This window comes from Anopheles stephensi, chromosome 3 (genome assembly GCF_013141755.1).
Source record: "Anopheles stephensi strain Indian chromosome 3, UCI_ANSTEP_V1.0, whole genome shotgun sequence".
Lineage (NCBI taxonomy): Eukaryota > Metazoa > Arthropoda > Insecta > Diptera > Culicidae > Anopheles > Anopheles stephensi.
This window is the reverse complement of record NC_050203.1, coordinates 61,570,102-61,596,326: the sequence shown is the minus strand read 5'-3', so window position 1 is coordinate 61,596,326 and position 26,225 is coordinate 61,570,102. Positions and strand designations below refer to the sequence as shown.

At 45.9% G+C, this 26,225-nt stretch overlaps 1 protein-coding gene across 13 annotated transcripts in view; it reads left to right on the top strand.

The window, feature by feature from the left end:
• Positions 1 to 23,327, top strand: part of LOC118513594 (poly(A) RNA polymerase gld-2 homolog B) — a 91,572-nt gene extending 68,245 nt beyond the window's left edge. For 2 of the 13 annotated variants that reach the window (XM_036059581.1, XM_036059588.1), the window contains 5 exons: positions 10,918 to 11,498; positions 11,590 to 11,808; positions 11,888 to 12,084; positions 15,060 to 15,185; positions 17,986 to 23,327. In XM_036059581.1, coding sequence (XP_035915474.1) covers positions 10,918 to 11,498; positions 11,590 to 11,808; positions 11,888 to 12,084; positions 15,060 to 15,185; positions 17,986 to 19,295 — 2,433 coding nt within the window. In that variant the 3' untranslated portion in view covers positions 19,296 to 23,327. The other 11 variants (XM_036059591.1, XR_004906491.1, XR_004906490.1 and 8 more) reach the window with 11 other exon arrangements.
• The last annotated feature ends 2,898 nt before the right edge of the window (positions 23,328 to 26,225 follow it).

Here is a 26,225-nt window from a genome sequence, read left to right as displayed (position 1 = left end):
ATCTTATTTAATGTCATCTCCTGAAGGGAGGATATACATCGTTACACGGCCCTAATACCGTTCGCGCTGGAGTGGATGTGAAAGTTCTGCTGAAGTTGCATAAATTCTCCGTTATCGCACGCCCCAGCTCCCACAAAAATCCCACCCTCCCCTCCCACGAACATCATCCCCAACGGGGGTGGCATTATTCTTTATCCGTGTGCGACTGACAGTAGCGTTCGTCTGTTGACATTGGCTTTGAAGCACACAAAGGCACTCGCGCTCGGGAGTGCCCTGCTGCAGGTCGCCCACAGACAGCCATGTCGGTTCCATTTGTCTGCTTCCGGCATTTCCGGCGCACAAACATCATGAAGGATTCAAAGATCACGCGTCAACTGCTCCTGCAACTGTTTACGGCCACGACTGTTATCGGGGTTCAGCGAAACTGGGGAAAGTGCCATTTTTCCCCACCATGCTGGGAGGTTTCTGACGTTAAAAACAAGCTCGTAATCCACACAGTAGATGGGGGTAGTAGTAAAGGACGCTAACCCTCCCATGTCGTGTCATGCGCAGTGCGGAACTAGGTTAGCAGGACGGGTTGCCTTTTTAGGGGAAAAAGGCACTCATCGGTCATACTCGAGGAAGAAATGTGTCAAAAACGGGGTTCTTGTGGGTAAGGTTAGCGTGAAAAGCGCAAGCAAAATGGATACAACGGTATAGGTCATTCGAGGATGATGGTTGACATTTGAACGCAGGCCACACTCACGGTGCGAGATAGGGTGGTGCCATCTACCGTGGGAAAAAGCTACTGAGTTTGAGTTGATTTATAGGAGTATTTCATGTACATTTTACAATTATTGTGATGGTTATGTCCAATGCATTGTTGGGAGAAATTTTTTTCCCATAAAAATTGTCTAAAATACCCAGTCTCATAATTGAACGAATTCTACAATTCATTGAAAGCTTTTCCTCCAGAGAAAGCTCCGTGAAAGCTCTGCCCACTGTGTGCATGTCCTTTGGACCACCCGCTGTTTTCTGCCACCTATGACGTGTCGGTGGTGCGTGAGGACCTTTTTCGTAACGTAGCAGTTTCTTTGTTGTCGGTGTCAAGTGTACACACCCCCCGCAGACATTACACGCATACACATGCGCGATCAAGTAAAGCTCCACTGAGGCTATTATCGTTGGAGCAGCAGTAGTGACACGACCGACAGCTGCCAAATACTATACGCTCGCACACACACACACGCACGTACACACTGTCTCACACGGAGCGAGAATCCAATGTCAAACGCACGAGGATACACCAACAAAAGCCTGGTGAGCAGGATATTACGCTCTCACGTGGAAATGGTCAGCCCCCCCAATTTGAAGAAGGACTCCCTGAGCAATCGAGAAAGAGAGCGACTCCACTCGCGTAAAATTTAGTTGTGGCATACATATTATAGTATCCTGCTACCAAACACTCTACCGCCGGTTCCAATGCGAACATTTATGAACGTGGAATCTCTCGCTCACTTTCGTCCTCTCCCAGAGTGGGAAGAATTTTCTTGTTTTTCCGCGCTTTTTTTTCTCCGCAGTTCGCAAGAGCTTTTCCACTATAGTCGCTTTTTCCTCGAGGTCATTCAAACGTCACGAGTCCTCGTCCGTGCGTGGAGGGCCCGCTTTGCTCGCAGTAGAGTTGCCGTCTTGGTTGCCGTCGTCGATTGGTGCCGTGGTGTACTGAATGTGGCTTCCTATCCGAATGAGCGTAGAAGCACTGGCTGGTGATAAGGATAATGTGTGAACTGAATACGTGAAATTAGACGAGTTTTCCGATACGCACCCATTGCTGCTGCTGCATCGGAGCATCGCGATTGTGCAATGGTGAAAGTTGACATGCCCGTCGATTTGGATTATTCGCAGGATACAGGATATATGTGAACGTGTCGTGACCTCAGTCTCAGTGCTAGTGTAACGGAGCAGTGTTCGTGGACCAAACGTAGCAGAAGTAGAAAAAAAGCTATTGAAAGCACCATCGGGTGATGCGTCTTCGCCTAGAGTCTGCTCTAAATCTTAACCGAGTGGAATACTAGATACCGCAGAGATACCGCTTCTGACAACTACTATTACTACTGCTTCTTTCTTTCTTTTTCTATCATCTTCAACACTGCTTTTTGCATCCCTCAGTATTATGTTGCGTTAAATTAACGAAGAATACCGACAAAAAACGGGTCGGTTCCTAATAGTCTGACCTTTTTTTCTGGGCGGTGTTTTATTGATGCCCCACACTGTACCCTAGCTAGACAACGATCTTTCAAGGACTTTCGGTCACTTTTCCTCATTGTTGCTGTCATGTTTTAGTGTCTTTTTGTTGTTGTAGCTGTTATCTGTTCATGTACAGTTTGTCACTGAGATTTGTAGTTTGTTCGATTTTTTCAATAGAACGAATCTCGACTCGTTCTTACCTTATGTTCTCTAATTGCTACTAAATTAAGCTGTTTGCTTATTTTACTTCGAAAGTTTCATCCATACTTTCGTTCTGTTGCCCAATTTTTCCGCACATTTCTTCTCTTCTCTCTTCTTCCACTATCTTCGTTCCACATTTCAGTCTGTGAGCGGGTTAAGATGCTAGTGGCGTGGGTACACTCGCACTAGAAGAAAAGTGCTCCGTTAAAAGCTCACGTGAGCCGTCCGCGGCCAAGCGCAAAGCGAGCAGACGGTACTATCCTACTATGAACACTACCGTAGCGAGCGGGCACGTACATTAGCTGCACGAGAAGCGTGTATGCGGTAATGGATAGCAGGCTTTAGTTAACGTCGTTTGGGCGGCCCATCCAACCGTACAGAAGAACGTCATCAGTGTGATATTTATCGGCAGCAGCGTCGACCAGGGCCACTAATTCAAACGCTTTTCAACATCTCGTCAGCCTCATCAATCGGAAACGGAAGCCAACAACGTGCGCCACTGATTAGAGGAACCCCGTGCGGGTTGCATACAGCGCTCATTGCCAGCAGCATAGCAGCCCTCGAGCCCTTTCCCCCTCCGGTTCGAAACCCTTTCCTCTATCCCCCCCCCCCCCTTAAAGCATGCAGACGATGTCCTTCATCGTCGGAGTGAAACGTCATCGAGGCTCCTTGTCTGACAGCTGCCACTGCGGCTACCGTTGTTAGCCGGCGCTGATAACGCGCACACCGTGTTCCGTGTGCGTGAGAGGCCGTGTGTGTCGGTGCGGACCTAAAAAGGATAGCACCAGAGCCATCCTTTTCGCCGGACACCGACCTACACGCTGGTGGAGCTCTACGCTCAGCTGTCACACGTGACGCGGGAGCCAGGCAACACGCGGAGCAGCGTTTTACACGGCGACGGTGGTGCGCCAACGAGATCGAACGCCAAGGATACGCGCGAAAGGGCGACCCGGGCGGAAAGGATGATTAGTTCGAGCTTTAAAGAGGTAGTGTGCTATTTTTAGACGAACAATCTCGGTGTCCTGTATGCCTCGGTCTATTATGCGCTATTGACACTGCTACGGGGTCTATTGGGGGGAGTAAAAAAGCAGGAGAATCCTGGAAGGAAAGCTCTTTGGGTCGTGGAGAGAAACGCTTTTTGTCTCGCTTTAGGGTTTTTTTTGTTGTTGTTCGTCCAGAGCAGGGAGTAGCTGGATGGGGAATTGTGTACGTAGTTGATGTAAACAAACAAAACTATTATTTTCTGGCCTGGTTGAGAATGAGCTCTGGATGTCCCAGGGCTTGAAGTGTGTTGCACCAAACCGATGCACCAACCGACCGACCGAGTCTTGTTCTTTTGCTCGTTATGTAATGCAAACCAAAACGATGAAGTCAGTAGGGCGCAAACACAGCACACCGGATAAAAAAGTCATAATCACGTGCTTCGGAGATATCTCTTCTGTGAGCATGAAAACACTTGGCGATGTTAAATTGCTAGGTTATGTTAGGTTATGTTTGATTAAATCACTCGATTGTGCATATCCCAAGTGAGAAGACAGCTTGCTGGGTGGGCCAACAAGAATTTGCGTTACAATTCCCATGTCGCCCTCGTATGTGACGTACTCCCGCTTGGGTCCATGCTGGTATGCCGTCACATTGCTTCGCGATGGAAAAAATGCGCGTTTTTGTTTTGAGGAAAAAAAAGGGAAGAAATACCGTACCGGGTCGTTTATGTAATCAAATCTTTCTCCAACACAACACATCGTCCACCCGCTAGAGGGAAAATAAGGAAGATCGATGTTGGCCGGGCGTACCGTGCCTGCCGCCCGTCATTTTCACTTTTCTTTCGCATCCCCTCGGCAACGGTAACGGGGCGGGTTTGCGTGAGCAACTCCAACGGTCTGGTCGCTTGGAGTGGATACGTCATCGGACGCCGATGCACACGCCAGGAAATGTAGCGTGTAATTAATAAATCTTCCCACCCTAAACGACCCAACTCGCTGGGGAAAAATTGACAGCCAACGGGGAACATTGATGCGCTACCCGATGCTTGCTTGTAGTACACTGACGTGCTACAACCTCGTCGAACACTCATTCGCCGAGGGCTGAGATTAGGTGTGTTCGAGTCAGATGATGGACTGTGCATTTTTGTGTTTTGCAACTTGGACGATTTTTCTTTTTGCACCACGCTTTGGGCCCCTTAAAAAGCATTGGCGTGGAGAAAGCACTAGTCATTTGGTAGCCCTTCCTTATGGTTGACAGATGATGCATGATGTGCACAGTTGCTGCAAGCATTACACAATCCGATGGCCACCACCGATGGATGCCTTGTAAGCCGGGTGTGTCGCTGCTTGTGAAACGACTTAGCACCTCACCACCTTACACATTGGAGCATCCAAACATCGGCTCAAAGTTTCCCGCTTGGCTGGTTAAACAAATGTGTTTAGTGCGTTAAATATTGCATTAGTAATTTGCCAATATGGGGTGTTGCACCGACGTCCAGTGTCCAGCGGTATAAACATGCTAATGCATGCAGCCGTTTAAAGTAAAAGTAAGGACCGACAAGTGGACCTTGCATAATACGTTCGTTCGTTCGTTCGACGCTGCTTAATACTACCCAGTGTGCAGGCCCCCGAAAAAACGCGCTCCTTTAAGGGTGGTCCGTTAAGAACAAGAACCCAAGCAAAGAACCTTTGAGAAATCAAATAAAAAGCATGGGCGGAAGCATGACGCCAGACTGTTTACAACATTGCTGCGACTACCGGTTCGTTTTTTTATTTCGCTTTCGTTTAAGCGGCAACAACAACCGTAGTAATGAAATGGAATTCTTGGTATTTTGTTCGTGATGGTGCACAACCCTATCGTGTATTTGTAAATAATGTATGCTCCATGGTTTGTTGGTGGAGTCTTCAGAGTTCACTACTGAATCATTGAGGTTTTGGTGTTCCTTCCCAAATGATGCACTAAGCTTTGCGGTACCAAATTCTAATGTTTTGTTTTTGTCTTCTCTTTTCTTTTAGGTGAGTATCGTTTTGGAGGAAGCATGTGACCAGAAATCGAATTGGTGGACGAATGATGAATGCACCTACGAGTTGAGATACGAAGGGTGCCACATATTAAAACACGCGGTAACATCCAGACGAGTTGTCAAGATAATTTATTGAAAGACAGATTTAATAGGTTTTGTGTATGCCATTGATTTAACTATTTTAAATGCTGGGTTGATGTTGCTATCCATCAACTGTTATCGAACCCCGTCACAACGTTACGTGTTCATTGGGATAATCAATTTATAAACGTACTTGCTGTGCGTCGACGCCTCCAGTAAAATACTACAAACTACCTGTGTGTGTGTATTGCCGTTGCCATAGTAAGGTACCAGAGCGACTCTGGAGGCAAATATAGGACAGGAAAGCACAGACTCCTTTTTCACTGGACCTGTGTGACGTAAGCGTTTACCTCCCGAGGGGGTCGGTGGGAAAACGAGTCCTTCCCAGAGGGTTTACCCACTGTACACTGAAAAGCCAGAAACGGATGAACACGAACGGGGTACATAAAAACGGATACAAGTACCATTACCCGCAGAAAATGGATGTCGTCCGCGAGAGTAAGCGAGATACACTGCTCTCAGCCGCTGGTAAGAACCCAACAGAATAGGCTCACCGTTGACTTGGTGGCGGCCCATTTTTGTGGCGGTTGGAAATAACAGACCAAAAGGGGAAAAAAAGAACGAGGACAAACAACTGAGCAGAGATCAAGCAGCGTCGCGCGAACAATCCGGAGGTGAACAGCAGGCCCAGTGTCAAAGCAGTGTTTTCCCGGGCCCCAGGATGATGCTCACTGTCAATGTAATGTGTGTGTGAGAGAGAGTAGGCTTGTATCCTAAACGGATGAGGTTTCGCTGGCCTGTAAACAGTGGAAAATGTGTCAGACTTAATGAGGAAAACCATTGTCGCAGAAACAAAGGCAGGGAGCGTACATATGTTCCTCCAGTTGCGAAAAGGAAAGAAGGATCCTCATTGTCCTCGGTGTAAAAAGTGACCCCACGCTTCCCCGTTTAATATGGGATGATGAAAAATGCTTTGCCCTTAGCTCTACATTTCAATTACACACAGTCTGAGCATTTACTGCCCAGGTTGACATTTAAACGATAGCACATTAAAGCGTCCCTCCGCCGTCGTCCGTGGTAGGGGAATTCAAATGCTCTTTCCGCGTGTTGTATGGCATGCCCGGGTCCTACGGCGTAGTGTCACACGCAAATTGGACACGGTGCTGTGAGATTGCGATAATCAAGAATAACACAATTTCGCTTACACCACTCCCTCGTGTGAACCGGAAAAAGTCTTGTGCTAACACGTTTATTTCGATATTCCGTCGGTCGAACAATTTGCCCGTTTGGACCCGTCGGCGTGCTTAGAAAAGGGAATGAAGGGCAAGGGCAATAGCAGTGTCCTTTTGGGTGTTTGACTGCTCCATTCTTGGCACATGGACGGAGGAAAACCGTTGCGTGCGATGAAATACATGAAGTATTTTTTTTGCTCCGCTCCGAACGACAGCAATGAAGCAGGATGGGGAATTGCGACAGAATGTCTATGGTGGTTGGCGCACGAACGTCTGCGTTGACTTCTAGCCAGAATGTATTGCCAACTACTTCACATGGGGACAGTTCAATGTGACTTCCACGGATGAATGGTGCATTAGCCGATGCAGGATAGTTTTTTTTTTCAAAAACAAACCTAACCGTTCTCACATACACACCGGAAGGATGAAGCTATGGGGCAGTGCATGTCGGAGCATATCGATCCGACATACAAACGAAGCGGTGCTACTGACACAAAGTTTGTCCTAGATTTTGCGTACTGTAAGCGGAAGCTTATTTTAGATTATTGTGAACGCACATGTTAACGAGCGGGTGTATGTGTGTTCGATGTGCACAACACATCCCATTAGAATTATGGAAAAACAAGACCATACAGAAGAGTCCTGTAGTTACCGCATAGCAACAAAAATAATATTATTGTCAAATGTCTCCAACAAAAAATACTACCCACAACCGAGTCCATCTTTTCGCTTGGTACTTTGGCAGGTAATATTGTTACCTCAAGAACGTGTTCCAGAAATTAAAAATTTCTTGTCTCAATACTGCTCCACCCCCAATTCTTGCTATGCGCTTAAGCTAAGGTTAGGTAACACTTTCAGCAGTGCCAGCATTTACGAGCCATTCTTGATTACCTGGACTAAAAATCCTCTTCTTAAAGGGGAAATATTAATCCTCCAGTAGGGAAACGGGTACCTAATACCCGCCAACAGGTAGTGTGCCGCATCAGCTATCCTTCCTCGTAGCTGACGAACGGACGATCGAATCAGAAATCTCCCACTAGTCAAACGTGCAGGTTGCAGCTGCGAACGAGAGAGTGTTAAGACAATCGGTGGAGTTATTTTCGCATTAGTGAACTTTCCAACACGCGAAGCCACTTTCGCCGAAACGAGGCATAATTGGAAATAATTAACTCTTCGGCGCGTCGTGAACTATTGTGTAAAGTGCAAACGGATAGAAGAGAGAACATTGCATTGACGTGTGCGAGCAAACAATTGAAAAGAACCGCCCCCGAGCACAGGGTGAAAGCTTGACAGAGTGTGATTAGTTGGGTAATTTAAAATTTCCCCGTTGATTGGGTGCAAGTGAGCGTGTGTGTGTGCTAGTGAGTGATACAAGTGCGCGGAAATGGCATCAGTGGGCATGGTCAACAGCAACTATCGCGGTGCGAGTATACTGGGAAACCAAATCGATGAAACGATGGACGAGAACTCGAGCTACTTCATCGACACCAACTCGTTCAGTACGCACGATTTCGATATGTTCGTCAACTCGCTGGAGGAAACGTACAATGCGCACTTTCGATCGAAGCAACTTAGCCACACGATCGAGAAGCCAGAATCTTGCGACGAAGACGACGATGACTACAGTATCTATCAATCTTTGTCGCGGTATGCCCAAGCGGAGCAGATCAGTAGCTACGGTGGAACGTCGATGTCAAGCACGTGTCCGAGCTCCTCAGAAGAATCGTTGCTGCCCACGGATGGTCCTCACAACAGGCGTATGCGCGAGGAACCGTCGATGATCGTGACGCGTAAGAGTTTCCTGAACATTTTCCAATACTTCGATCAAGACGTCACCCTCGACGAAGATCGATCGGACGGGGAGTCGGAGGTGGAAATTGTCCGCCATCATCGGATGGGCGTGAAACCAGATGGGCAACTGTTGGACGAGAAACGCCACCAGCTGGCGGACAGCAAGAAGAAACAGAAACTGGTGCTCCGAGAGTGGGACACGAATGTGGAGCACCGGAACGTACCTCAATCAGGTCGTGCATCGAGGAAGCACGTTGGGCGATTGAACGAACAGCTGCTAAAGATGTTCGAAGGTGAAAACGACAGCATCCGTCCGGTGGCGCCGTGCATCAACAACAACAACAACAACAACAGTAAATCATACTCAGCGAGGTCAGCGCCGACCGGTGAGAAGAAAGTGCCAATTATGCAGCACAATCGCATCGAGCAGCCGAAAAAGTTGGTCAACGGTGAAAAGGCACAACAGAATCTCGTGAAGAAAACGCAGGCAACCGGTTCGTCGAAGCCGGCGAACGATACGACGCAGTCTCGGGCAGAAGCTGATGGTCGACGGCCGGTCTCGAACGCGGTAAAGATTGTAAACGCAGCTCCGAAGGTGCAGCAGCTCGTAACGAAACAGTGCGCGGACCAGCGGCGCAATCTGAAGGATCACAGTGGCTCGGTGTCGGAGCGGGATAAATGCTACGTGCGGAACATAAACGATCTCTTCCTGCAGTACCGGACCCGGGAGCGGTCGGAGAATGGGACGCTTCCTGACTTCAGCCAGCACGTCCGGGAAGCGATCGAGGAAATAGAGAAGATCGAGGAAAACCACGTCCGATCGGTGCTGGGGCAGCATGCGTTCGATGAAGCGCCAGCTAAAGGTAATATTGCACCAGCCCCTCCCGTAACGATCCCGAGCCCCGAACAGTGTGTCACGAAACCGAACCAGAGTTTGGAGCAGCTTCCGGTGGTGGATCAGCTTCGAGTAAACGACGACGATAGCGCCGATCATCATTGTGCCGTGAGTGATACTGATGTGATGCCGAGCATGGTAGTAATCGCCCCGAGCAAGACAGAATCCGCGCTCGAAATGCATTATCGGTTGCGGCATGAAACTTACCGACTGCAGATGCACAGCCTCATCGAAACGGATCACTTCGTGCAGATGAGCGTGGCCGATCGTAATCGGCTCTACCTGCTGGATACCATCTTCAACCGCTCGCAACTCAGCCTCATCCACACGGTGCTGGCACTGATCCAGGCCAATATCTCAAAAGGTGATCAGGTGCTGCTGGAGACGCGCATGAACGGTGATCGCATTTCGGACACGATCGGTGACACTTTCGTTGATGCGGTCGCTGCCGGAAGCTATCGGATCGATGGCATGACCACCAGCGCAGCGGGTGAGAATTGCGTTGAGCTGGATGTGATCGCGGTGGATGAAACGACCGGTAGGATGCTCAAAATCACCATCGAATTTGTGATCGACGTTGCCGATAAGCAGACGAACGTGCGCCAGCGGAAGGTGAACAACAGCGACGAGTTTCATTTTGTGGTGCGAATGGTGTTTGAGGTAAATTGCAAGGCGAAGGTTGAGGCTTCCTTCTATACGGTCGATTGTGGGATGTACTGGGATCGGGATCGTGTGCTACCATTCCTGCGGAAGTGCGTCAGTACAGTGCGAACGGTGGTGCGAGCGTTACCTTTGCCCCGGCTCAAGAGTCACCGGAGATGGTGGCATTTGGTTAGGAGTAAGCTTGTTTGAAGAACTGTAAATACTATTTATAATTGTACATACATTTGTTGTTCTTACCAATAAAAAGATTTCAAATCAAGCAACATCGTCTGCTTATTTTATTTGTTTGCCTATTTCGCACTGACTTGTTGCTTGGGATGATTTCTTTTCGTGGTAAGTCTTAGTAGCTGCTTGATCGCTCCGTTTTAAATTGCCCATCAAGGCAAGTGAAGGAAACGCGATACGGGCTCTATTTTAATTGACAAGTAAATCTGCTAGATTGCTTGCCGTAGTTCCACGATGCACGCATGAAGTGGGATGAACTTACGACACCAGATGGCCATAGATCGTGTTTCTCGTAATCCTATCCACTTGAGCATGGTTCGTTTCAATCAATTGAGTCTCATGAAACGATTTTTCACGGTCTATTAGTACCCGGCCGGCCATGGAGTGGTCCAACCGCGTGGACGTAGAATTACACAAAGAATTTTGAAAAGCAGCCTCAAATTGCCTCGAAGCGTCAAGATGAGAAGGGTGGTTCGTTCGAGGTGTCATTCATCGTTCACACATCAAAAGCGCGATAAGATTCTTTTCATTAGATTCGCTTGGGAAAAGCCTCCACTAACCACCGTCTGTTTCCTCTTCCATTCTTTTCCTTTTAGCCCCCGGAAAATGAGCTCCAAAAGTCACACGAAACAGGCACCAACCTAAGCGAACATCAGCTTCGCGTGCAGGCCTCCCTGCAGCGGCTAAATATTCCCGACTGGTACAAGCAATACTCCGGCAAGGATGGTGGACCGGCGAACACAACCGCACCGGTGGCAGTGGCCGGTACTGCGGCCGGTGGCGGCGGCATTCTGCGGAAGCGCAACAGCGACGTCGGACGGTGGACCGGGCTGAGCTCGAAGACCACTTCGCTCAGCTCGCTCGGATCGCACCGGTCGGACCGTAGTCCAGTGATGCTGAGCCCCTCCGCACACAGCCACCACGGTCAGACCGGCTTCTCCCGATGGTCCACGTCCCACCTGAACTCGAACCAAACGTCGCCGAGCGTCTCGACGCGCGGTTCCTTTACCCGGGGCGGGCTGAACGCGAGCGTCATCTCCGGCTACTCGACTGCTTCCACTACGGCCGGAACCGGTGCCAATAGTAGTAGTAGTACGATTCGGAACTCCTTCCGCCAGCCGTATCTTGGCTGGAGAAGCCAGGAGAAGCTGTCCCAACCGAGAACACCAGCGGAACGGTATGAACAGCGTGACCATCCTGATGACACAGCATATGCATTGTCGATTCCGAATCGAATGACTGAGTTGTAATTCATTTTTTTTTTTCAGACTTGCATCATCTCTGCTACAGCAGCAGGGCACGAACAAACAGAAGGAACAGCAACAACTGAAGGAACAGCAACAGAAGGGCAAGCAGCAGAAGGAAGAATCCGTCGTGACGCCGGAAATTCAATCATCAATCATAGAAGTAACGTCAGCGATTGTACATTATGTAAATGACCAAACAAATCGACACTCACGCAGTAGATCTACTAGTCCAAGCCAAAGGTATGCCAAATTGGCCGCCAGCCATTGGGACGCAACATGAATCAGAATGCCTAACTTTGTTCTTAACCCCCTGTTTTAGATGTTGGCTAGAAAGTTCGTTTGTTGGTACCCGGCCCCTCGATTCCCCGCAGACGCCGTTGATCGAGAATAGTTCCGTTCTAGGATCCGGCCACCACCAGCATCAGCAGCAGCAGCATCAGCAGCAACAGCAGCAGCAACAGCCGCAAACGGCCGGCGATCATTATCGGTTTAACGCCGGCCGGATGAATGGCGTCGGTGAGTCGACCCTGATCTAGAACAACCGTTGTGCTTGTGTTTCTTTTAAATACCCTTATTCCCAAACTTTTTGCGCTCTTCCGTAAGAACTTACGTTGCGTTATGTTCGGTCTGTTTTTTTTTTCAAAACACGATTTATCTTTTCCTGCATATCATATGTGTACCACAACACATCCCCATCATACAAACATCATCATCGGCAAACTTTATTATCTACAACTAGTGTACTAGTGTAACGATTAGTATGATTATTATTATGTGACTATTAGTTCGTTTTTTTTCTTTTCTTTCGTTGTGTTACAATTACTCGCCGTCCGTCGAGAATAACGCTCCAAGCGAGGAGAGGTGTTTTGTAGTGTTTGATGATGATGATCTTTATAAGCCCCCGTGGAAAGAGGTTAGAAGAACCAATCGTGCAGAAACGTTAATATTACGTTTTTGACGGGGGTTTTCGCCCCAATCCCTTTCGGAAGCGTAGGCCCAAATTTGGTTCTATTCTGTGTAAAATTGTTTAGGATTAAAACAGGTTCAGTGTTAAGATACAACCGGAGCAAATCATATGCTAGACGTTAGGAGACCTCGTTCGCTCGCAGCGCCAGGGGTCGAAACTAATATGTGCGCGCGCACTCTCTATAAATTGTCAATTAAAATGTAGCAATAGCTTTTTCCGTTCCGTTTGGTACCTTTTCAGTTCTTTAGGTCATTTTAAATTTACTTGCGTTGGCTTCCTACTCAAAATTCCAGCTACAGCTAGAGAAACAGTACATCGAGGTTAGTTTTGAGGAGGCATAGCACAGTACAACAGTGGATAGAGTGTCCAGCTATTGCGGTGCTCGATTCGACAGTCAGGAAAATGGGAGTTGCCTTTCGATATAGGTACGAACGTTGATGCGAACGCCACGTTGCGCAGATGTAGTAGCGTGAGTAAAAGGCGAGAACGGCAGAAGAATATTTTTTTCTGCGTACGAAATGCATTTTGTCCCGTGTTTTTTAAAATGACAAATCAAATCACAGCTCGAACAAGGAGAAAATGGTACGAAGAGTTTAAACCTTTCTTGATGATTTTAAGTATACAATGATAGCTAGGGAATCCTGTTTTTTTTTCTAATTCGATAAAACGAGCACGAACTTACGAACTCCACGAGCTTGCGAAAGCAATAGTCGATGTTTCGATGGTTCTGAATACATTTAAAAAGTTAAGAGCAAATACAAAAGCGAAAAGCAAATTCAAATTGAAGCTTCACTCATGACAATATTAGTTAGGGCAACGAAACGATACTGCTACAATCAAATTCAGTGTGATACCGACTCGGATATGATATAAATTAGATACACGTGTTCTGGAAGTGCGAAGATACGAAGCGCCAGCCGATCACCTCCTCTTATTTAAAACTTACGTTAAATTAAGGAGTGTTTTGATTTGCTGCGGCGTTAGGCAAAAACCATACTAACCGAATTTCCAGGGACAACCAAAAAAACAAAAATGATAGAAAAGCTTTTAAAAGTTCCGTTTCCGGCTCCGGATAGTCGTGCTTTGAATGTTTGGCGTTGGCGTCTGTTGTCGGCACTCGGTCATCTAGTGCAGCAGTAAATTTTGGAAGATCACAAAAACAGTAATGCGAATGCGACCACTGGGCGCGCATGTAAAGTAGATGTGTTTTACGTTCAAAATTTCGGTTTTCGTTTCACACCAACACCACCACCCAGCTTAGTACACTTCTTCACTTCTTCTTGCAGTAGATCATATGAAACTAGGGCGCCATTCGATGGATGAAGCACGTTAGTGGAAAATTGCAAACCCCCATATTAGTGAAATCCCAATTTGCCGACAGCAAGCCTTACCGAATCCGGTCGATTTAGGATGTTTTCGTTTATTTTGTATTAGGAACTAATAGTTTTTATGTAGATCACGTGTAACCGAGCGCGAACGATGGAACGCGAACCTGTAGAGAACACACGCTTTCTTTACTGATAGTGAACAACGATGCGATGAGGGAATTGATGCCTGAACTTGATGGGCACATACTGGTTCCCGATGGCCTGATGGAGCCTTTTTTTTTAGTCGATAAGTTTTAATTGTACTACTCGTATCATATATTACTATTATTATTAATTATTATTATTATTATTTAACTTTTGCCTAATTTGTATAAGTATTATTATCGTTTACACAATAAACACACTTTTCAGCTGCAATATATCCCCAAGATAAGAAGAAAAACCGTTTATAGTTTATTTGTTGTATGTTCTTTTTTTGTATGATCGTTTTTTTTCTCTTTCGTTTCGTATATTCATCTTGGTTAAGGACATTTGGTTTTAGCTTTATTTTATTGTTTGCCATGTTCTGCGTTTGAGGTCTATTACATTCATCTATTCTGTACAGTTCCTAAAGGTTTGGACCTAATGTGTCCAACAAATATTGTAACGAGCTGAAGCGGGGATGGGCGGTCGGAGGATAGGATGTCAGTAATGACGGAAATCTCGCTTTGATCATGCTTTTCATCCGTTTTTGTTTCCTCTTTTTTTGAAAACTTTTCTGTTTTGCGTCATCATTTAAAATGCTTTGTGCGTACACCGTGTGTGTTCCTCCACAACACTTTCGTTCCGAACGTGTTGTGCCAGTCCTTACGTCCTTAGCCCAACGAATTGGACTCCTGGCGCAAATTTTGGAGAGAAAAACTTTTGCGATTCGAGTATATGCGATATGAGATCTGTGTATTTCCAACGTGTTTTTCTTTTCTCTTTCTTCTCTCTTTTTCTTCTCTCTCTTTCTTTCTCTCGCACAATCTCGTCTGGCGCCTGGTGGTGGTTGCTGGTTTGGGGGTGATGATTTTCCTCGTATTGTGGTGCCCGGTGCTCGCTCTGTGACTAATCGCACTACTGCCACACTTACCAAAACACACACACTAACACACTCTCCCTCGAATCTGCCCTCTTGCCCGCTTTGCCCCAAACCGCCGCGTTCGGTTGTGCAGGAATGTCCGGTGCGGTTCCGACGTTCTCGCTACCATCCGAGCATCATCAGTCGCCCGGATCGGCCACACTCGAGGATGTGCTCGCCTCGTTGCTCGGTCTGCCGGCCGATTCACACAGGTCCTCAGGTATGAACCTGTAAGTTTTACTCCAATACAACCGGAAACGTTTGTTTTCGTTTCACACAAACACACCACACACACACTCCACGAACTCTCGTTGCTGCTGTCGTTGGGTGTGCCGCGATGTATGTGATCTGTGTGTGCCAATGTCGCGTAACGCCCTTGTAGTGCGCCAGCCTCGAAAACCGTACTGCTCTGTCCAGCTAGATGTTCTGTCCGCGATCAGAAATGCGCCCTTTTCTCGTCTGTCTGTAGATGGCTTCATTCGACCTGGAGTCGATCTGTGTGTTTCGTTTTTCTTGCTCCGTAAAGCGTTTTAAACTCTCTATCTATCCCTAGCTCAGCTCAGTCTTTTACTATTGTTCCGCATTGTGTTGCGTGTTATGTTTTGCTAGTGTTGTTGTGTTTTATGTACGTTGTGTTCCTGTTTCGTATGCTAGAGCCGTTCTATACTTGTTGATCATCTCTCTGGCAGCTGCCTGAAAGGTGCTCCGGGAAGCCTGTGCTCTGTTCTGTGTTCTGTTCTTGTAACGTTAACGAATCTGGAGGAAGATCGAAAGACAGGCGTTCATTCAACTATATAAGGACGTTGTGTTTGCGTGTGTCGTGTTTTTGCTTGATCGTTCCGTTTCTAATCTTCCTGTCTATTTGTCGTCCTGCTTGCCGTCTTGCTTGTGTCCAGTCCATAGTCCAACGGAGTAATCCTTCCTAGCCAGAGCATGAAGATCTTCCGGACTGAGCTGCTCCTTAAAAGATTTCCCTAGGAATGCGCTCCTATAGGAATTTACTAACGAGAAAGTCTTTTACCTAGGATGATCGAGCGGAACGAACATTAAATGTCTTACAAAGAAGTTTCTTTGCTGTAGCATTGATTTTAGTACGTTTTACCGATTCTAACTTTTCTTTATATACTTTTTCTCCTACGTTCACTATGTGTTTGTTACGTTTTTTTTTTTGCATTTGTTTGTCCCACACGATATCGGACGAACCTTCCCCACGATCCCCCGGTAGCAGTTAGAAGCAGAAAAGACGATAGTACGCACTACCGAAGTGGCGGCCTACACTAAGGGTGCGTGACGACCGCTGTCTTCTGTGCCGCCGTCCTGCCCCGTGTAGCGCAAGCCTTCTCCTAGGGACCCACCACAAGTGCCAGCACAGATTGCCGTACACAGAATGCGATGTTTAACAGTACGTATCGAACGAACGCCGTGCCGTAATGCCAAACAGCTGTGACACACAAGCCTCTTCTCGCCTATCAAATCTATCGCAAACCCAACCTAATGATCACGCGTTTCGCTAATCCAAGAAGAGTGAAGATCTTGCCCCTATCGTGTGTCAAATATCGCTGATGCTCTGTATCCCTACGATCGATGCCCACGATTGCCTTAGAACGATTGGTTTGTTTCCGTTTGGTTTGAAACGTGTTTTACTTTTCGGTTTGGCGTGTTTGGTTCAGTTTTGCCCCGTTTCTGTTGCATACACAAGCAAGATTACCCATTGTGAATCAGCTTTCCACCGGCCATAATGGATTGACTATCGCCTTTTTTCCGTTTTACGAAAGTTATACAAACATAACCAGACTGATTGGCTCTCATTTATTTATTTGTTTATTTATTTCATTTTAATCCTTTAGCGTTAGCTATTTGATTGTTGTGTAGTTTAGTGCATGGAATGCGTTAACAAAGTATTAAAGTTTACAACAAATATAATCTCTTAATAGTCCTTTCGTTTGTTTGTAGCTTATTGTATCGTAGCATATTCCTTTAGGATAAGTGTTCAATTTCATGTTATGTTGATGTCTTATTCGTTGATGAAAGATGATGTGTGTTCCTTAAGAGGATGTTCTTATAGAGCAAGTTCCGAGTAATTTAAAGAGCCAGCAAGAGAAGCAAGCCTGTAATTGATCTGTTGTATCTGCTGACGCCAGAAAGTATGCAATATAATGTTACATGTCCGTTACTAAATATTTTGTGAGGAAAAAGTTTTATCATCTTGAATTTTTGAGATTTAAAAGAGTTTTAGTTTCACCTATCAACTTCAGTTGATAGAAAATTGAGTACATTTAATTTAATTTAAATCTTGGATGAATAACGCCTGTCAATATGCAATGTATTCTGTAATTTTGCTGTAGTTCGATTTGTGTATGTTTTCTGAAATAATAGATGATTCCGAGAAGATTCTAATCCTATTGAACAAATATTCTAATGGTAAAAGTATGAAATACAGGAAAAATTTAAATTTACCGTGTAACGGTAAGGTTCTTAATCAGCATCCGCTGGCAATGAATGATGATAAAAATTTGATTCCTATAAGAACCTCCAACACCGATCATCTTGCATCATACCTGAAGCTAAATTATCTCCTAGCCTAGCAATAATCTGTACTAAATATGTCGCTTTCACGTATGCTCTCTCTCTGCTTTCTTTCTCGTTCTCTTGCTCTACTTTCAACGCTATTCGATCGATCTGTTGTGAATCAAATGCCTTCATTTCTGCGCTGTCCTGACCCTTTTTCGACTCCGATCCTTGCCCTGCCATTTGACCATGCGCGTATGTTGTATGCTTTCTGTTTGTTTGCTGCATTGCCACAAACCAATACATTCGGAAACTGTGCTCAACCTCACTTCCTTCATCCTTCCATCTTCCTTACCCTCGCTGCCTGCACCACCACCTTCCTACTGCTTTTTGTAATGGATGTTAAATGTTGGGCGTGTGTTGCGCGACCGGAATGGGGTTGCTTCGGAACGAAACGGCGATGTGGCGGAAACGTGCAGGAGGCGTAGCTAATTCGTGTCTCACGCCAACAGCGCCCAACAGCACCAGCAGTAACCACACGCTGCAGATCGAACCGATGCAGGCGCGCCGTCGCAGCGAAGGTGATGCGGCCGGAACGCGGAAGCGCAACGACAGCGGCGGCTCGATGGCGATTAGCAGCACCACCACCACCACCACGACCAGCGGCAGCACCAACCAGAGCGGCCGAAGTTCGCAGCAGCACCAGCAGCAGAACCAGCAGCACCATCAGCAGCCGGGCGGCACGACCAAGGATCTGCTCGGGGTGGACTCACGGATCGCCCGCCGGGTGTCGCTCGATTCGGCCGAAGCGGCCGGCCACCATCACCGTGGGCACGACTACCTCAAGTGCCGGTACCCGCGGTGCGACGCGACGGCCACACTGGCGGAGGCGCGCAAAACCTACAAGAGCTGCCACAACTGCTCCCATCTGTACTGCTCGCGCGAGTGCCGCCGGGCGCACTGGGAGCGACACCGGAAGGCCTGCCTGCACTCGCGGGTGTCCGCCCTGTGCCGGCTGGTGCTGTCCACGTGCAAGGACGACGCGGACACGCTCCGGCATCTGAGTGCGCTCGCGCGCCGGGGCTACTTGTCGCAGGGGCGAGGTGTTGTTAGAATACTGTTCCGCAGCCCGGAAAGCGCCGACTCCTTCATCAAGCAGGGCTTCCAGTGCCTGGGCGAGGTGTCGTACGTGCGCTGGCCGGATCTGCTGCCGGCCGAGATGGGCCCCGAGCTGTACTCGGAGCTGCTCAAGCTCAGCACCGAGTACAAGCCCGACTCGAAGATGCTCATATACGTCGCGATCTGTGTGGTGTCGGAAGCGCCGGGTAGTGCGACCGCACCCGTCAAATGGGAACGACAGCTGGTGTCGAGATGCGCCAAGCTGAAGCTTTGTCGCTCGGTCGTCAACGAGATAGTGGCGAGTGGTCCGGGAGCAGAAAAGACCGGTGCTCGTGCGGACACGGTCGGCGATGTGCTCGTACTGTCCTTTAACATTCTTTCGAAAACGACACAAAGATCGCGCGAGCAGGTATCGCTTAACATACAGACGATTCTGCGCCAACGGGGTGTCAATCTGCGCAAACACTTCCCGGAGGTCTTCCAGCGGTTAACCACTTTTGTGGAGGGCAGCACGGATCGCTTCCTTCCGGTGACACTGCATCCGCGCGATAATGTTACCGGCAGATCGTTTGTCTGCATTATCATGCCAAACTATGGGGACTCGGATCGTGTACAGTTTCCGGTGTCGGAAAACAGTGACGATCGAGTCGTGACGGTTGACGTTGGGGCTGATCTGGGCGATGATCTTACTAGCAAACTTTAAAGCTATCGGATCCGGCCGGGGGGTTTGACGGGGTTGGAGAAAGAATGGTATATAGGAGCAAGCTTTATTTGCCAGATCAGATATAGGATCCAAATGAGCAGGGTAGATATTCAATTTTAGTACACGTTTTAGTACTAGGTTAAAATAGCCCTTTAGTACATTGTTTCGTGTGAGGCAGCTCGCCACACATTCCATACATATCCTTAGTGAATTCAGCACAGCGAGCTTCACACCCTAGACAGACAGACAGATGGTTGAAAGATCTTCGGGTCTCGGACGAGGCATTCTTAGGTAGCTGTCCAGCCATGAGTACACACATATTCGTATCAGTTGCTGAATAGTGTTGATACTTGTAGGCCTCACCAATACAGGAGGGGCAAATTAAGCGTGGACTTTAAGCAATCCTCCTCTCCCTTTATAATGTGGTGTGCTCGTTTGTGGAAGCAATAGACATTAGGTTTACAACGAACACTTCCAAGCAGAACGGTTAGTGCGTATACTTATGTTCCCATACGTTTGACGCGTCACCTGTCTAGAGGCTGATGGCGTTCAGTAACAAGCAGAAGATGATAGTAAACCAGTTAAATCCCGTGACAAACCAACAAGAGATGAACCCAAGTAGCTAGTAGTAGCATCGAATGAAATGAATAGTAGAAGTTAATAGATCCCCGAGGAGAAAGATCGTTAGTAAACGCCAAACAAAAAACCACACACGATTTTTATACCCGTAGCAGAGTAGGATATTACATGAATTCTGTAGCTTAGCTTAAAACGTGCCCCTGGATTTGGGCGATTTGCATTCATCTTCCAGCCCGGGGGTACACCATCTATTGTACTAAAACTTTAAAACAAACTAAAGCTAAACATTTTAAAACCAATCTCTTATCTTCTCTCCGGCTGCTTAGTGCGATTGCATGCTGAGTGCCCGATGCACGAGAACGCTTTACGTTACTCTACGGTCTTGCCTTTCTCTAATCTGCCTCCAAACAGCCCTGTGGAGATGTTTTTTTGGGTTTAATCCTTCTATAAAATATTGCCAATTTGCGAGCAGTTGGGCTGCGCTAGTTGCGAACTAATACGATGCGAACGGACAGGAGGATAAAGATATAAAAAAATTACTAAATACGAACAACAGCAAGGGCTTTCGCCAATGCAGAGACAGGGCATTACATTTTCACAATCTTCTGGGTGTGTTCTAGTGTATAACAATGGACGCAAAACTTGTGGGGGAAAACTGTTAAAGCATAGAATGAGACGCTAGAAAAATATTTTATTTGATGAATTTTTAAGAACATTTGGATGTTTCTATTTCATTACAGTTTGTAGCGATTTGTTAAAGCAAAAGGGAGAAGCAAAAGTTATTGCTTCTGTGTGAGGTGATTGTAAGTACCTTCTTCTTCGGGAACATTTTAGTGTACTATATTTTTGCATAGAAATAACTTTAACACGTGCTTTCTATCGTCTATCCGTGATGTAAATAGGAAAATGATCTACTTTTTCCGTGTTTCCTTTTTTGAATCTATTTGATCGGAAGAAATTTAATTTTGCGCCTAAATGTATGCAACACAGATGATATTCTTTAACACAGCAATTGCATACCTTCGGGCGCTAATAATCTAAAACACACCCGTGAGGAGTGTTGTCTTGGGGAATAATTCTTTATAACAGAGGAAGTTTTAAGGCGTTACAAAAACATATTTACAATCTATTATGGCTTTGAAAAGAGGATATTTTATTTCATAAAGGCATATTAAGACAACCTTCTTGATAAACATACACATCTAAACCAAGGCACGTTTAGTTATTGGTTTTCTACTCCCGCTAAGCACAGGAATCGTTCTGATTGAACCGAAGGAGCTTGTTCGTGGCTCATCACGATAGGTTGCCTATGGTGCATGACGCTGCAGCACTGGTGCGATCGAGCTTACAGGAACACATGCATGCGCAGATGTAAAACGTTACATGCCAACATTCCATTTTCCCATCCCCATTTGCACAACCTTCCCTCTGTGTTCAATGTTTTTACATTAGTTTCCTGATCCACCGTCCACTCCCATGCGCGAAACACATGTATGCTATTCCAACAACACATCCCTCACTGGCGGCTTAAGTGAGTGACCCTGAACCCCACCGTTTTTCCCTAACCGCTCTTCAGAAGTTTAGTTTTGGGGTACTACACACGCATATGCAGCGATGCACCATGTGGAAGCTTTTAGATCAGGAGACACAAAATTAGCAAAATACTAAGATTCGCATTGAAAAGGTGTCCTGAATCGCAGAATGTGTGTCGTGTTTTGGAAAAGCTGGGGGAAAGCTCAAATTAAACCTTTTTTTTTACGGCGACATTACCGCACCGAGTCACGGCATGGCTCTCGCGGTGCGGAACATCTCCAGTTCACTCCCAGCTTCACACTGAGGATGCGGGCGCCAAACCAACCCACCACGGTGGGCGGCATTCTCGTCGCGCAGCCCAAGTATGGATGGGAGCAGTGGCCAGTAGCGTGATGCGCCGAACCACGCCGCACCAGCCTTCTACGCCTTCTCAACACCACTGCTTCCGCAAGACGGATGAGCCAAGAGCAATCGATGTACACTGTAACCGTGTTTGATGTTTGTGCATTTGCGTGAAAGTAAACTTGCGTTTGCGGTTGAAGCGGGTCCGGATGTTTTGAACATTAGGCGAAGCGAGTTCTAAAGTAACGCGATAAAGCGCATTGTTCCTTACGAAAGTATTTAACGACAGAAAAAGGGGAAAGAATTCGATAAGAGTAAAGTTTGCGATAAACTGATATTCCGAACAGATGAACACATATTCATATTCATAAACTTCAGATATTCTTCCACTATACAACAGCAGCGAATGAGCAACGTTTAGTTCATTGCAACAAAATTAAGGAAATCAAAACACGCAAGCCGGACAATAAAAGTGGAAAAAGACACAAATTTGCGAATTTCAAAGAGAATACTGTATCAAAATTAAAAAACTATTCTTTTATCTTGAACAAACTAGCTTTTAACTTCTTTACTTTAAATATGTTCAACCAAACAAAAACGCATACAAAGAAATGGCTTCCTATTCTCATCTACTCTGCATCGAACTGTAGAAAACCGAACCTCGTGTGAATGAATGAATGAACACAAAAACCGAACCTCGTGTGACATTTCACTAAACATAAATGCTATAAGTAACAAAACTACCAACAAATCTCGCTTTGCTTCCGTTTTACATTCAATCAAAACCACATGTTGACTATAAGAACCATTACACAATCTTAAGCTTACGACAGCCCGGTACAGGAACAGCTAGACCGCCGTAACTCGCTTACTACTCTACACACACACACACTCACCGATGGCCGAGGAGCAAAAGATTTAATTTATAATTATTGTGATACTTGCTTTCTTGCCCAAATTTCTACCAAATAATCGCTTTACAGCAAGTGTGGTCCCTACGACGTCCAGTGGTTTAAGATTGTTTCCTTTCCTACCCATACCTTTAACATGCCAACGTAAATAAGCTGAGGGTGAATAGTGAGTAAATGAATCAGAATTTAACTTAAAGCGTGTGTAAGCAGACGAATGATTATCCAAAAAAAAAAAAACGGCAAGCGATACATAAGCGGGAGAAAAGTGTTGGCCAAAGCATTTCGTTCATCTTTACCACATTTTCCCCATGTTTTTGATCTCGTTTTACTAACAAGAAGAAGTTAAAAAACACCCTACCAAAATAATAAGCAAATAAAAATGACGAACGGTGAGGTACTTAACGCAAACCAAGCAAATAGTTTGAAACAAAGATTGATAACAAGAGAGCTCTAAAGTAGTAAGGTTCAGCCGTTGCGACACAGATCGATGTTTGTGAGGATATGGAGAGACAACAAGGATAAGGCAGCAGTGAACAAAGCCCACGAACCGGACAGCAACAAAACAACATGAAATAGTGCATACATGTATTTAGATATATTGTATTTTACTATTACCTAATGGATAAGGAAACGAAACAAAATATAATACTTGTTGAAAGCCCTGTAATATGTTTCTGGTTTTATTCGCTGTGGCTTACCTACATACTTAAGGGCCTGCGCCAGGGAGATGGGCTTGCCTGTCTCCTTTTCAATCTGGCGCTAGAGAGAGAGAGAGAGAGAGAGAGAGAGAGAGCCATCCGTGACTCGGAGGTGAAAACTTCGGGGGCCATCTTCTATAAATCAATCCAGACCCTAGCATACGCTGATGACATAGACATCATTGGTTGGAGGCTCTGCTATGTAGCAGAAGCGCTATGTAGGATCTGCTATGTAGGATCGAGCGTGCGGCACAGAACCTCGGGTTGGAGATTAACGAGGCGAAAACTAAAATGATGGTGGCACCACCAGCGGCCCTGCAAACAAACACTGATTTACGCAGGGTTGATGTACAGGTAGGTAACCGCACCTTCGAAGTCGTCCAAAACTTCACCTATCTGGGGTCAGTCAGCTGAAAGAACTGCTAAACTCTAAATTCCAATCGCGACAGACGAAGCTGGGACTGTACAGAACAGTTATAGTCCCACTACTCACATACGCCACTGAGACAAGGACTCTGTCCAAAACTGACAAGGACCTCTTGGCCGCGTTTCAGGAGAGGAAGATGCTCAGAAGGATTTTTGGCCCCGTATGTGTGGAAGGACAATGGAGGAGCCGCTACAATGACGAGCTCTAAGAGGATGGTGATCTCACCATCGTGCAGCGGATTAGACTCACCAGGCTTCTTTGGGCTGGTCACATCGTGAGAATAACACCGGACGACCCATCCCGTAAAGTCCTTTTATGCAGTTTTTGCAGCAGTCATAGACCGCAAAGCGTTTGTAGCGCCTGATAAGTAAGTAAATAAGGTTTACTTACCTTAAATACTGGTCCAATTAAGTTTTGTCTAGTAAAAGCGTCATTTGTAAGTGATGAAACCGTAAGTATTTAGTATATTTTTTATTAAAAAGATTTATAGTGTTAGCGTACGCGATATGCGATATGATCAACGGTGGTAAGTATTCAGAGTAACTACATTTAATTTATACATGACATGCGTTGGCAGTAAGAAGTTTTATCTAAAATCGGTTGAACTTTGATGTACTCTCTACGTATAATAAAGCTGGAGAGATTGTAGAGACGTAGGCCAAAGACGAATATGAATACCATCTACGTTTTTATCAGCTTTATTAACTTATAGAATTGAGAAGTATTGGGGTCTGTTTGCAGTCTTTTTGGCGATCTATTTTAAATCGTCCAACTAGGATGAATTGTGACGAATCGTGAAACACTTGGTATTTTCCACTGAGTCTAAACAAAAATGGAGTAAGCAGAATATTTATCCTCAAATTTATACTCTCTATCTCTGTTAATTAGTACTTTCTTAATGTGTTAGATTGTTCCTGGTTTATATTTATGAGCATTTTAGAGTGAAGAAGAGTATAATTCCCTATGGGCTCCACAGGCTCTTGAGATCCAGAAGACCCCTACAGCGCACGAAATGCGTCATATATTGCACACTGGCGGGGTGTGAGAGCAGAGCGTGTGGAGAAGTAGAATGAGCTGGCTGAGCTGGTTGGCGATGTAGACATCCTGACGGTTGCCAAAGGCAGAAGGATAAGCTGGTTAGGGCACGTGATGAGGAAACCGGACTCATGCCCTAACAGGACGGTGCACGCCAGCAACCCGCTTCGGTACGTCAGGCGTAACGGAGCACAGTGTGCTCGTTGGCTGGATCAAGTGGAGCCAAACCTGAGGGACATCGGAGAGGAGTGGAAACTTAGAAAAGATTCTGTTAATATTTTCTTTTATTCATTCACTCGTAAAGGTTTATAACTATTTGAATTTTTATTCATAACCATTTTATTTTTATTAAAAAAAATATATATCTTACTCATTTCACCCATTGTGCGTAACCGACCGATGTCAAGGGTGTCGAACCCCATGTTGCGTATAGACGCGTAAATACTTTTTCAGTTTTAGAATTGAACAGCTTTTCAATTCCAGGAAAATAAACATTTTTAAATGTCTTCTGTTGTTGTTATTACGCTGAATTTAGCACTAAATTACACTGCTGAGTGATATTTATGGACATAAAAAATTACTTGAAAGTGCCTTGATAATAAAATGCCCTGAATCAATTACTTCTTGTGAACTTTTTTTTTTTATTCGTGAGGAACGGCCTGGCAATTCCAGAGGAATTAAACACGAGCAATTCTAGCAACGCTGTGGAAATGGCTTGCTCTAAACATGTTGGTGGATAGAGCATTTGGTGGTTGAAAAGCAATTATGATTCTCGATTCTGCTTGACACTTTCAACATTTGTTTACTTGAAAGAGAATGACTACTAGAATTCATAAATAGCTTAGGGGCAGTTCGAAGGCATTCCTAAGAAGCAATATCGGTGTAGCGATTCTAAACGGTAAATGCTCACGAACAACCCAACAACAGAGCATGTAAATGGGCAACGACAGAATGGCTCACATTTCCAGATGGTGGGGCAATGTAATTGAATGAAATTTGCCGTAAAATATGATCCCCAAGGAGTCATTCAGGAGGTGTACAGGTATGTCTAAATTGGACAGATTCCAACGTGTCTTCAATTGGCTCAGATCCATTTGTTTCACTCTCGGTAAATCTTCACCGGATGAATGTCACAACCAAATGGTGGAATAGAATGAAGGAGGAGCAGTTACTTCCAGAAAGCTTTAACAAAGGACTCTCCGGGATGGGAACCCCGGGAGGCTTTTATGAGGCAAGATGAGTTGAAAGCAGATTTCTAGGAACACAACACCAGATAACCTTACTTATAAGCATTGAGCTGGCTATTAATGACGAAATAGTGCAAGCTTGCTCAGAACTTAGTAATAAAAGATTGCAAAAGAAGGAGACGTGCTAATCAGACAAAAAGCATATAAATGTACACGAA